The sequence below is a fragment of the Rhynchophorus ferrugineus genome, unplaced genomic scaffold, assembly GCF_030347505.1.
Source record: "Rhynchophorus ferrugineus isolate W39M unplaced genomic scaffold, kcgeb_rfMv2 rfM2, whole genome shotgun sequence".
Lineage (NCBI taxonomy): Eukaryota > Metazoa > Arthropoda > Insecta > Coleoptera > Curculionidae > Rhynchophorus > Rhynchophorus ferrugineus.
In genome coordinates, this window is record NW_027472581.1 from 5,474,773 (window position 1) to 5,487,733 (window position 12,961).

The 12,961-nt window shown below is 32.3% G+C and overlaps 1 protein-coding gene across 6 annotated transcripts in view; it reads right to left on the minus strand.

The window, feature by feature from the left end:
• The window catches only part of nompC (no mechanoreceptor potential C), an 81,370-nt gene that overhangs the window by 16,659 nt on the left and 51,750 nt on the right, over positions 1–12,961 (minus strand). For all 6 annotated transcript variants that reach the window (XM_076394714.1, XM_076394713.1, XM_076394712.1 and 3 more), the window contains exons 16-23: positions 12,191–12,373; positions 11,949–12,136; positions 10,801–10,927; positions 8,338–8,681; positions 8,117–8,282; positions 6,193–6,430; positions 3,909–4,117; positions 3,722–3,852 (exon numbers count right to left, since the gene is read on the minus strand). In XM_076394714.1, the coding sequence (XP_076250829.1) occupies positions 3,722–3,852; positions 3,909–4,117; positions 6,193–6,430; positions 8,117–8,282; positions 8,338–8,681; positions 10,801–10,927; positions 11,949–12,136; positions 12,191–12,373 (1,586 nt within the window). The remainder of the gene's footprint in view (positions 1–3,721; positions 3,853–3,908; positions 4,118–6,192; positions 6,431–8,116; positions 8,283–8,337; positions 8,682–10,800; positions 10,928–11,948; positions 12,137–12,190; positions 12,374–12,961) is intronic.

Below are 12,961 nucleotides of genomic sequence, written 5' to 3' on the forward strand. Positions count from 1 at the left end.
AACAAAACATTTACTAATAATATGTTTATTAAAACGATAACACGAAATAAAATCGTAAAAGGTTCAATCCACAAGAGTCCGAACTAATCCTCAAGAGTTTGTATAGTCTATTCAAAGTTTTTTAGTAATGCATCATGGGTATTAATCACGTCGAAACATTGAAATGTTGCCGCTTCAACTGTGAGTTTTAGTTCAGTTTGGATTTGATATACAAAAAAATTCTAATCTAAATAAAATAATTGAACAAAAATGTCATTAAATATAATTTATTTTAAAATTTTAGTGTATCTAAAACCTACAGTTAATTATACAGCCACAATAATTTATAGTTAAGAGTTAAAACCTCTTATCACTATTGCTTTCAAGAATTTTGCATAAGTCTGATAGCTGGTCGCCTTCCGGTTGTCGGATGTCCACTAAATTATTCAAAATATCAGTTATAATTACTACAGGTCAACATATCAAACCAGCAAAGATTATTTTAGCCCTTTGATTATTTTGATAAATTCTAAGTCGCTCCGTAATATATCATATCACTTTCTTTAAAAATTCCAAAAACAAGAGTAATTCACGGTCACAAATTGATTGCGGCTTTAATAACTTATATGCAATTTTAGTAGAATAATCGTTTCAGTGTATACTATAATTTTATATAAAATGTTAACTTTCAGTCTGATGTCTTCTTACGGAACATTATTTTTTATATAAAAATTGTTTCCTGGCTCTGCTATCCCATCTATATGAATGAAAGCAATAAAGCATGGAAATGTTGTAAATCCCTTTAGTTGCTCAAAAAGTATCAGAAGAGCAATTACATTTTTGCATCTAATAATTGTGTAATTAATTTTGATTACATTGAGATTTTCATAAGTTTGTTTCATATCTACATGTTGCAATCATCCACAATGTACTAACACACGTTTCAAGGCTGCTTTTGATGATAAATTGTGCAAGAAACTGGTAGTGCACACTAAATAACAACGGAGTTAGTTAAAATTATTTAAAATGTTTTCTTCGTTGATCTGCTGTTAAATTAATTTTCTTAAAAATCATTTTACAATACATTAAACTAATGTCTTAAGAAATTAATCAATTATTTATTATAGAAAGTTTCATATCTTTTTTAGAATTTGTATTTTCAATATGCTTCAAGTAATTCCGGTTATTAAACCATTCTTAGCGATAATATATTTTTCTGACTGGAACTTTCATCCTCATAGATGCTTTTCATTTTTTAGAAACATTTTTTTTCATTATTTAATGACAACTGTCTCCCGTTCTTGTTCGACTTCAACTGGGATCACTATGCATACTTTGAGACATCTGTACATTCTTTTCATTATAGCTTGTTTTCTTTTTTCAATTTCACAACGATTTCCACAAATATTCGTACTCAACTTGATAATTCAGTAAAGTACGGTATTCAACGGTAAGAATTTTACGAATAATTTCATGAATTCAAGCATTCCGCAATATCTAAAATTTGTTGGCAAATACTTTAGCAAAAATAGCTCGCTAACAAATTTTTGTGCATTTTTTAAAATAACAAACTGATTTATAACCCCTTTTGGAATGTAAATTGTAACTTATTAGTCAAAGTCGTCCGGTTGTCAGATGTATGTAAAATTCTTTACCTACTCTCAAAAACTCTAACCCATAAACTATTGTGATGATAATTTCGATGACGTATAAACAAGTAAACATTTAATAGACTATATGTGCATAGATATCTGTGTAGTTGTTTAGGCAGGTTTTAGATGTAGTTTGAATTTACGAGGAGAGAATTATTACTAACTGTATTGCTGATATGGCAAATGAAACAGTGAAAATGATTAAATCTAATTTTATAATGAAAAATGCACGCAGGCAGCAACAAAGGAAACTTAGCAGAAATTTAGCGATATGAAAAGACCTTAACAAGGAAACACAGGTACGAAGGAAACAAGAAATAAACATAAAAAATATGAGTATTATAATGGTTAGTACAAGTAAAAGTACAGCTCATATGAGGAAAAATAGGAATAAAAAAACGATTATTGAAATTAAGAAATGTTTCAAGATCTGGGGCTCGCTACCTAGTTTAAGTCGTTTAACAAACACTCCAACTAAACTAGAAAAAAAGTGAGGAAAAAGTTAAATTTAAATATAATAAAGTTTAATTATCTCTAACTTAAATCCTTCGGAAATATATGCATTAGATGTACTACAATGTTAAAATAAATTATATTTAATATCATTATGTCCGAGTCAAAATAAACCAAAACTTAAATTTTATGCGGAAAAGTTCCAATATAAACTTTAATGAGGTGCATTTGTTATTTTATTGGACAGACTATAGTTATTTTATCTTAACCCTATTACCAATTTCAGATTCGATGATCACGACAGAAGGAATATACTACTGCCAATTGAATAAATATGTTATCAAGACCAATGTCAAATTCAAACTAAAACATTTGTGTTTTGATTGTCCATATTTTTTGTAATATTCAATATTAAGTTTGTTATTATAAAATTAATAAAGTTATAATAATGATATAGTAATCGCAGTACTAATTGATGTTTACTAATATGGGTGTAAACATTTTCCTATGGATGGCGTAGACATCAAAATACAATTTAAGTATTGTAAATTTCCCTTTCACTAACGTATATTTCTATCATCACTACATAGTATAAAACAAAGTCGCCTTTTCTGTCCCTATATCCCTATGTGCGCTTAAATCTTTAAAACTACGCAACGGATTTTGATGCGGTTTTTTTCAATAGAGTGATTCAAGAGGAAGGTTTATATGTATAATACATACATAATATACTAAGGCAACATTGCTAATTTTAGAGGTTTCTAACGTGATGTCGTAAATTAACCTATTTTTTTAGGCTTATTTAGCAATTAGCAAAAACGCTGCCTAACCCTACGAGTTAGATCAAATTAATGTACTACAGTATTGTACACCATAAAAAGGTCTACAAAAAAGTCCGCGATGGTATATGTTTATCTTTTAGGGATAACCCACATTAACCATTTTTATTGTTTACTTTTTACGTGAGAAAATGGCTTATTTACGAAGCTATTTTAAGCAATACGGCATTAATCCTTATCAAATTAAGTACCTTAAATACAGTGTGCAATTAATATAGATCAATATGGTTCCTTACAGCATGTAAATTAAACAAATATTTTCGGAGATATCACAAATTTAAAATTTGCGTTTAAAAATTTGTAATGTAATAAAAATTGTATGAATTTAGATATTCCAAAGATAGCAGGAAATCTTCATAGTAAGTATAGGGGAAGAGGAATTGTTTTACTCCAAATTTAATGCGTGCAGGCCAAGGGCAGTAATGAATGAACCAAAAATACTGGATCGATTTTAATCATGTTTTCATTGAGTGACATAGGCATATATATTTTATGCCCGTGCAAAGTCGGAGCGGGCCGCTATGTTTTTATATACAACGTTCATATTTTTTCTGCAGTGTATTTAATTTAGTATCAGCATTGCACCCGTGCGAAGCCGGGGCGGGTCGCTAGTTGGCATATAAAACCTAGGCTATGACTGACCAAAACACTAACCTTATAAAAGAGTTAAAATTAAGTTCATACGCTACCTGACTTGCACACCTTGTTTTAATACAATTTTGAGTCAAAAGAGAAAAGTGAAGTTGTACATCTATTAATAAGTGAATGTATCCCTTTTTGGAATTACCTATTCTTTACCTGGAGATAACGCTGCACGACCGTATGGGCGATTACTTCCTTTTGCTCGTTTTCAATGAGGACGTCTAGAAACTCTACACTTCTTCTGTCGGTCGCTGTCAATATTTTACCAGCCGAATCAGCACCAGCAGCTGTATTGGAATATGTTGTTAAGATTATACTCAAGATCTCATAAAAATTAACTTACCTAACGCCAGCAGCTCTGTGGCCATTCCTTCGCAAAATTTTCCCGCGGCTATTAGATCTTTAGCTCTCTCTTTCTCTTTATTTGAAAGGACTATCAAAATGTTGGACAATTTGGCGGCGGTATCGACTGGCGCAGGCGATACCAAAATAAATTCTTGTATTGGCCTATTGTTGTGATTCTTCGAACATACCATTAAATTGTAAACAAACCTAAAACAGCAATTCGCCTATTAAAAATGATCAAAATGAACGAGTTCGGCGCAACGATGAAAAAGTAGAATTATTCGCAGAACATTTAGCTAACGTATTCCAACCGAATGACATGGAATTTACAATAAATACAAATCATGTTTATCAGCCCAATGTAGCTTTAAATCTGATTTCACTGATGATATTTCACCTGACTTATTGAAAGAGCTGCCACGAAAAGCAATTATCATATTGACATATAACTAACTCCTATAATTATGCTGCTACCTGCGATATTAAAATTATTTGAGAAACTGTTGTTAAAACGTATTAACCCTTTTACAGAAATAAAGATTTCCAGTTTGAATTTTGAAATTACCACTAAAAAATCGTCCAAGGGCATAGAATAACAGCGGTTGTTGAAAAAGCATTCGAAGAAGAGAAATACTGCCCTGCAATAATCCTCAACGTCTCACAAGCTTTTGACTGGCAATGGCATTTGGGATTAATCTACGAATTTAACAAATTGCTACCGCGTAATTACAGTCTACTGCTCGCATGAATGGGTATTCTAAACACTTAAAGCTATATCGGATGGAGTTCCTCAGGGTACTATCTTCGGACCACTCCTGTATCTGATCTACAAGGCTGATATCCTAACAATAAAAGAAACAGTACTTGGAACATTTGCCGACGATACAGTTATCATCGCTAAAATGAAATTTCTTCCTAAGATTGTGGAAAAAGTACAAGTAGGAATGAACAAGATCTACAAATGGAATAGAGACTAGCACCGTCCATGTTAATTTTGCGTTGCGATAAAATGACTTCTCTTTTTTTTAATTACTCTTCCTGAGTCCACAATCTGCCCCATTGGCAATAAGTATTTCTTATGCCTATATTATATATACATGGCATGTAGAAATTCACTTCATTAAGCAATCTTCTGTATAAAATATTATCTTAATTAATTAGCCTTATTCTAAAGCTTATTTTAAAGTCTACATATGTCCAGTAATAAGATTAGGTGAAGTTAAACGTTTTAGTCTACGCACTTCACTATCACCTCGCATATTTAGCTGATTAGCGAGTACATTGGGATGCACTGACACTCTTTCGAAGTACTTCACATAAACACGTTGAATTACACTCGTTATAGGTTCTAGAGGAATATCGCGTTGTATCACTTTATTTGAAATATAGTACGGAGCATCAACAATGGCACGCCACACCTTATTTTGGAACCGTTGAATGATGGATATATTAGATTTGCTAGCGGTACCCCATAGTTGGATTCCATATGCCCAAATGGGCTTGAGTATAGACTCATACAGCAATACCTTGTTATCTAATGATAACTTGGTATTGCCTTGGATGCCCGATTCCTCAAGCAGAATCATCTAAATCCCTAGGCATCAATTTCGACAGTAGCTTTAATTGGTTAAACTAGTAATTACGCGGCCAAAGCAAAGTTCTACGAAATTAAATGAATATCCGAAATGATTCAAGATTTGGCCTTAAAACAAGAAATAAAGTAGCTAAATCACATCAAAGTGGAAACAATATAGCTACTGCTACTAATATGAGTTCGTATGGTTTGGCTCGTTTCAATCTTCTGACAACATGCAGGTTATCAGAAGATTGAAACCAGCCAAACCATACGAACTCTTATAGTTTATAAGCGTATTTTTAACATTTGTTTAAGTATATTAGTTTTATTTTAATTTGAAAAATACATACTGGTATATTAGTTTCCTGGCTTACTTGTCGCTTAATGCATGTACAACACAACAGTAGTAATAAATTCGTTTATAAAATAAGATTTTACTAAACATATCTAATGTAAGATGTAATTAATTAAATAAATTAAAAATGTTTTTAGTTGATAACATAAAGGGATGAAGCATAAAGTTAATTTTCTTCATCTTTACCACTGAGAGGAAAAAATACCTACCAAGCTCATACAATTATTGGTTTAAATATGTTGTATGAATTCTTAAATTTATTTCCAACCGTAGAAACATTGTTCATCAATCGGCAACATTTACTAAACAACCTAGTTATATATTAATATAAGAAAATGTACTTTATCATACCTTCTATCGTCCATTAATGAATAAGTATCATGTTCCTTAGTCATTAAATATTCTAGTACATCATGGTGGCCTTCAGATGCTGCAAACCAAATTGGTACTGCGCCTAAATTAGTCTCAGCTTTTGGTGAAGCCCCAGACTCTGTCAGTAGCTTCACAACATCGAAACATCCTGCTCTGGAAGCGCAGTGAAGGGGTGTCCATCCGTTCTTATCCTGAGCATTAATTTCAGCACCTTGTCCTGATAACATTTATTAAGTTCATTAACACTTCTTATACTATTTTATGTCAAATTATTTATGGAGCTTCAAATTATATATACTACTATTTTCACACAAACTTTATTATTATATACCACGTAAATATTGTTTTAATAAAATAAAAATACTAATTTCCCTACTCTATAATATAAGATAAGCGGCTACTAAAGAAATGAAACAAAGCGTCTTAAAAGGGTTTTTGTTCTTTTACTATTAACTGGAATAACATTGAAAACCTTTCAGAAAAGGCATAACCAGCTTCTTTAAGGAGGTTTGTTTTATGTATTATATGAGAAAAAAAGGTAAAACATTATTATACAAAAGTTCTGTCTTCCTTCACATTTTATGACTCATACTCGTATAACAGATAACATTATTTGTTTGTTAAATATATGTTAAATATATTGTTAATATTTGTATTAACTAAAACTATGTATGAGTATAATTCGTTTGTAGTAAATTTGTCTTCAATAATTCTATTAGATGTAAATTAATATATCAAATAAAAATACTATGGTTGGAATGTATTTACGTATACTATGGTCGATGCTTAGTTCCATACAAATATCGTAAAACAGAATATGTCAGTTTAACTCAATAAATTTAAGAAATGCAGTTCAATCGAGTCAATTAATGATGTCTCTGAGTATTATTGTTTTTTTTTTGTTAACAAACGCACTATAGTACAGCTTCAATGAATAAGTATCTAAAGAGTATGAAAATAAGTATTTAGATAAGTTAGCCATTCAACCAAAGATCGAAGCATAAGACTCTTATTTAACTCTTATTATCTTATTATATCTTATTATCTTATTTAACTCTTATTTAATCGAACCTCTTGGTTCGACTGATTTTACTGCTTTTTATCAGTAACTGTTTGAGTCGACTGTTTTCAGTCGCTAGTTTCGGTCCGACTGATTTTGTTACTATTTACTATCGACTGTTTCAGTCGTATACTTTTAGTTACTATTTTTGGTTCTACTAGTTTCATTCGACTGATTTTTAACGTTCTGGCTCTGTCCTCCTAGCCACGACCTTGACAAAAATGTACCCAATTTATGCTCTACAGATATATATGTAATACATATATATTTATGAATATTTTGGTCTTTTACTTGCAAACAACAATATATTGTATATTAATAGAGCAGCATTTTGAAACGATATTTTTCAAGATAGTTAATGTATTAGGGTGAAAAGATTAAAATTATGAATGATAAATAGTAAAATACTTTTGACTGTTTTTATGGCAATAATAGGTAATATTGCGATAGGTAATAATACGATTGCTCTCTCGATTTTTGTTAAAAAAATATATCTGTTCTATAATAAACAAAACATTTACTTTATTTAAAACAGCTGTAGTAATAGTAGTAGTAGTAGTAGTGTAGTAGTAGTAGTGTAGTAGTTATGGTGCGACCACTTTTAATTATGTCATGGATTAGTATTTTTTCTATATATTTCTATATATATACGACTGTTTTCAGTCGAAAGTTCCCAACGCTAGTTTTTATCTCTCAATGGTTGTCCTCAATTTTATTTCTTGGAGTTAAAGTTTCTTTTTGGCTCACAGCAGTATTACTTAACATTCCGAATAAAATTTGAAACACATTATATCCTTATTAAAATTCTGGATTCTTGTAGAAGAATGACAATCATTACTTTACCTAGCAGTACTTCCACCATCTGATAATGTCCATGAGTAGACGCTATGTGCAGACCAGTTTTTCCATGCTTGTCCTTACTCTCAAGTAGCTCAGCAGATCTGCTCAGCAATAAACCCACTACCGTCACATGGCCTCCATAGCACGCCAGATGCATTGAATTGTAACCCTGATTATAAACAAATTAATATTATAATAATTAATAATAAAGAAAAAGACAATACGTTTTCGTGAGTAGCCGCATCAACTTGTACACCAGCAGAATTCAACAATAAACGGACGACATTTTCATTGCCAGAGAAAGAAGCCAAATGCAGCGGCGTCATTCCAGATTCATTTCCCAGAGCTGGTACTAGGGATGCTCCGTTGGGCTGTTCAGATTTGACCGTGCCCGGTACGTGGGTGAGCAATTCGCGAACCGTGTCAGCTTGTCCGAAATACGCCGCTACGTGGAGCGGCGTGACACCTAGTTTCTTACTGGTGACCCGTAGGTTATTAGAGGAACGCAGTACTTCCAAAACCTGCATATGGCCATTTTGGGCAGCCAAGTGAACAGCGGTAAAACCTCCTATCAATTAGGCACAAAACAGAACAGTTTAGTAATGATTATTAAGAATTTGTAATATACTAAGCAACTCAATAACTTCTGTCTTCTTTTGTCACTAAAAAACACTACATATGTATTTCATTAGTCAATGTATTACGTGATTGCATCATTTGTTCAATATAAAAAGCTATTTAATGAAAAAACATGTAAAATAGTGACCGAAAAGTCCCTTGTGCGTTTTTTTGTTCAAAATTGGCTTTATTCATCAGCGTAATCTCCATCAAGAGCCACGCAATCATTCGAGCGCCTGTCTAACGTTTCAGTACCGCTCTTATAAAACCATCTATCTATTGCCTCAAAATAGGCTTTTCACCAGTTGCTGTCCACTCAGATGCTAATCATTCTGGCTTCGGAATAAAGTGATTGATCCATGTTTCATCCATTGTCACATATCGACGGAAGAATTCCGGTTTGTTACGTTTAAACATTGCCAACTGATCGAAATTATCAACACGTCTTTGTTTTTGGTCAACAGTGAGCAAACGAGGCACCCACTTTGGACAGAGCCTTCTCATAATTGTCAACTACCTCACGCAACTTTAGTTTTCGATCATTCAAAACGATTTTGTGAATATTTTCTAGTGTTACCACATGATTTGGACGTCCACTGCGTTCTGCATTATCGGTGTCACTACAACCACATTTGAAGTCAGTAAACCAACGTTTTATTCTTATGTCTGATTGGGCGGAGTCCACTTTTCAAGCCATTGCTTCGCTTGAGCGATATTTTTCCCATCAAGAAGCAAAGCAAAATTATTCACGAAATTTGTTTTAATCCATTGTTTCAAAAATAACAAAAAATACTTAAACTCTTAGCACGATAACTCACAAACGTATAAGTAGAATAACATGAAATTTTAACAGCTTTCTTTTGAAGGTTAATACCAACTGATAAAGCGGTTAATGCAATTAAACTAGCGCCATCTATGTATAATGCCCGGGACTTTTCCGCATATTTGACAGTCTATTTCCATTTTATATAATACAAGTTTTTCGAACCTTTCTAGCAATAATTCAATACCATACAGCAACTGTGTGTCTTTACAAAAAAATGGCCAACCGTTATCATACAAGATGATGACTTTGTATCTGTTACTTGCTATTACTGGACTTTTTGCAGAAATATGCCGTACACTTCACTCAGTTGGCGTCATTTGAATTAGAATTAAAAATAGTTTCATTTAGAGTTTGCTGCTACACTAGACCTTGCTGATCTTACCATAAGTATATTAATAATATATGGTCATGAATATTGCGCTTTAGTGTCAATGTATATGGCTCTCTTAGACCGACACATTACTTTTTGAGTTTTATATTGTTGTAGAAGATTCACTTTTCTCTAGCGTCACAATATATCATGGAACTTTTTTACATCACAAGAAATGAAACCGCGATGTTGAAACGGTTCAGAATGTCATTTTAAGTCAATTCATATGGTATCAGTTTTTGGACCTTTTCTATCGCATTCTGATATATCGCAAATTCCTGAAAAGCTGTGTAAAGGTAAGAGTTTAAAGTTTAGTTGTTTCTTTTTTGGTCTTAGTTTTAGTTGTTTAGTTTTTTGGTTTTCCAAGACGTTGGTTCCTCCTTAACATCAACATCATCGCTCTTAAATCGTTGAAACCAACACTGACACTTGGGATATGCCGAATTAATTTCACCATTAGTATGTAAAAGTGTTTGACATATTTTAACACATTTCTTCAAATATAACTGCAAAAGTAATAAATGTAGAAAATGCAATTTTGAGTGTTCCGTGACGATACATTGAATAATTCAATAATTCTAAATAATATAACGGTTTTTTTGTTTTGTTAAAACCATCGAATTTAACAGTTAGCTTAAGTAAATTCGGTTACTTTGATACTTCACATTTTCACCAATAATCAAAAAATACGTGCAGCCATCTAATTCCTTGTCTGGACATAAATACGCTTCCCTCAGGAAATGTCCGATAATCAGGAAAAAATAAATTTGGCGAATAGGATAGATAGTGCTTGATAAAAAGTACTTCATTGAACTCGTATATCCTTTTATCGAAGACAAAACTTACTGAACAGGCTACCCTATCAAATACTACCTTTATTTTCATCAGTTACAGAAGCACCAGAGCGAACCAATGCTTTAACGACTTCCGCGTGGCCACCTTCAGCGGCCATTTGTAAAGGCGTTGAATCGGTTAACTTGTTTCTTGCCGATATCACACCCTGCAAAATTAAAGTAAATATATTGTCAGCACAAATTAAATATTTTTGAACATTTATGGGTTCAGCTACTAGTTGATTTATTTTTGAAATGTGTGGTATTACATCACCGAACTTTACATTGGCAGATTTTAGAACAAGCAGTTTGACAGAATCAATATAAGTTCAAAAAAAGCGTTGTAACTCATATAGTAACTCAACGTATAAGACATCATTAGGTATGGGTGATCTTCATTAGACACACAGCAGAAGAACTTAACAAATAGTAGATTTCTAAACTAGTGTTAGATTGGAAATTAACAGGTTCGTTATTGACTTAAATATTGGCTCAAGCTGTGATAGTGAGTGAATGAAACTGGTAGTGGAATTATGATTCAATGCTGTCCATACCAAAAAACTTGTGATGAAAGGGAAAATAACTAAAGCGAGTATATCATTAATATGGGATAACTGCAGAAAATATAGTTTTCAGAATGTGAAAGGGTTATGTGCTGATTTATATATGTGTAATTTTTCAGAATATGTGTAAGGATTTGTTTAAAATGTATGAGGAGAGAATGAATACTAATTGTTTTGCAGATATCGCAAATGTTTAGGAAAAATGCAGTGATTAAATCTAATTGTATAAAGAAAAATGTACAGAAGTAGTAACGGAAGAAACAGAAGACAAATAATTTTGAATATCAGAATGACTTAATAAGAAATCACAGCAACGAAGGAAACAAATACTGAACATAGAAAGACAAATACGTTCTCTAATGAGAATAAAATAGATTGCTTGGATGTACAATTATTAATTAAGTGGACTAACCCTCCAGAGAAACTATAAGTGGTTTAGGAAAGAGAGACATTCTTGTTTGATTATTTTGCACCGTTTTGACGTCATAAATTGATATGACGTAAATTCACTTCTACTTTTGATTGACTATATTTCTCTCGTTTTACATCCAATAAACAACCTGTGTACTCATTCATTTAAACGTATTATATGGTATCTGAATAACATAGTGTGATAATAATATACCTGGCGATCAAATTTCATCAACTCTTCTATTACAGTAACGCTACCCTGTGCTGCAGCTATATGCGCGCAGGTATTACCATCCTTGGTGGTAGCCATGACCAGGCTGGGATGTTGTTGTAAAAAAAGTTTGGCAACTTCGGAGAAATTGTTTTGGCAAGCGGCGTGAATGGGTTTCTGACCATCCTCGTCTGAAACATTCGAAATTATTAAATATTCGAATTAAATTACAACCTGTTACGTACCTGTAGCATCTATATCTGCTCCTAATTCTAGTAACAATTTACAAACTTCAATCTGACCCGCTCCTGCCGCCAGATGGAGCGGTGTCTGTTTCTTCAGTGTCAATATGTCTATCACCGCGTTGTGATCCTTTATGAGGAACTTAACCAAATGGACGTATCCATTTAACGCGGCCAAATGTAGAGCTACGACGATAAAAAAACATGATATATATGAATAAATAAGTGGTTTCTCATGGTGGAGAAATATTTAAAAATTCGGAACAGTGGTTTTAGAAAACGCCCAAATTAGGCGAATTCTCTTCACACTCGCATTTTTCTGTGTTGCTTTAGCTGAATGTTGTAATTTGAGAAAACCTGATATATTGATAGAGCCCTTGGTTGAATTAGTTACCATTAAATAGATGATTTGTGATCAACAGATCATGAGAGTGATCGCAACATAACTGTTGGTATGCCAAAAAGTTTGTTTACTCTTAGTAATATGTATTTATCAGGAAATATATTGTATATTGTATAGCTTTAGGTAAATTACAGAAAACATTCAAATAATCCATAACACAAAATATATCTACCAAATTGTAAGTAAATTTTCATATAATTTACAATCATAATAATTTATATAGACTATAGGAAATGACCAACACATAGCATATGATTGGTGAGTTGAGTGCCTATTCGTTTAAATAAAATAAACGACATTTCAATTCAGCTTGGGTATGCTTAATATTCTTAAAGTTTATATGCTCGTTTATCGTCGAGAAATAAATATAG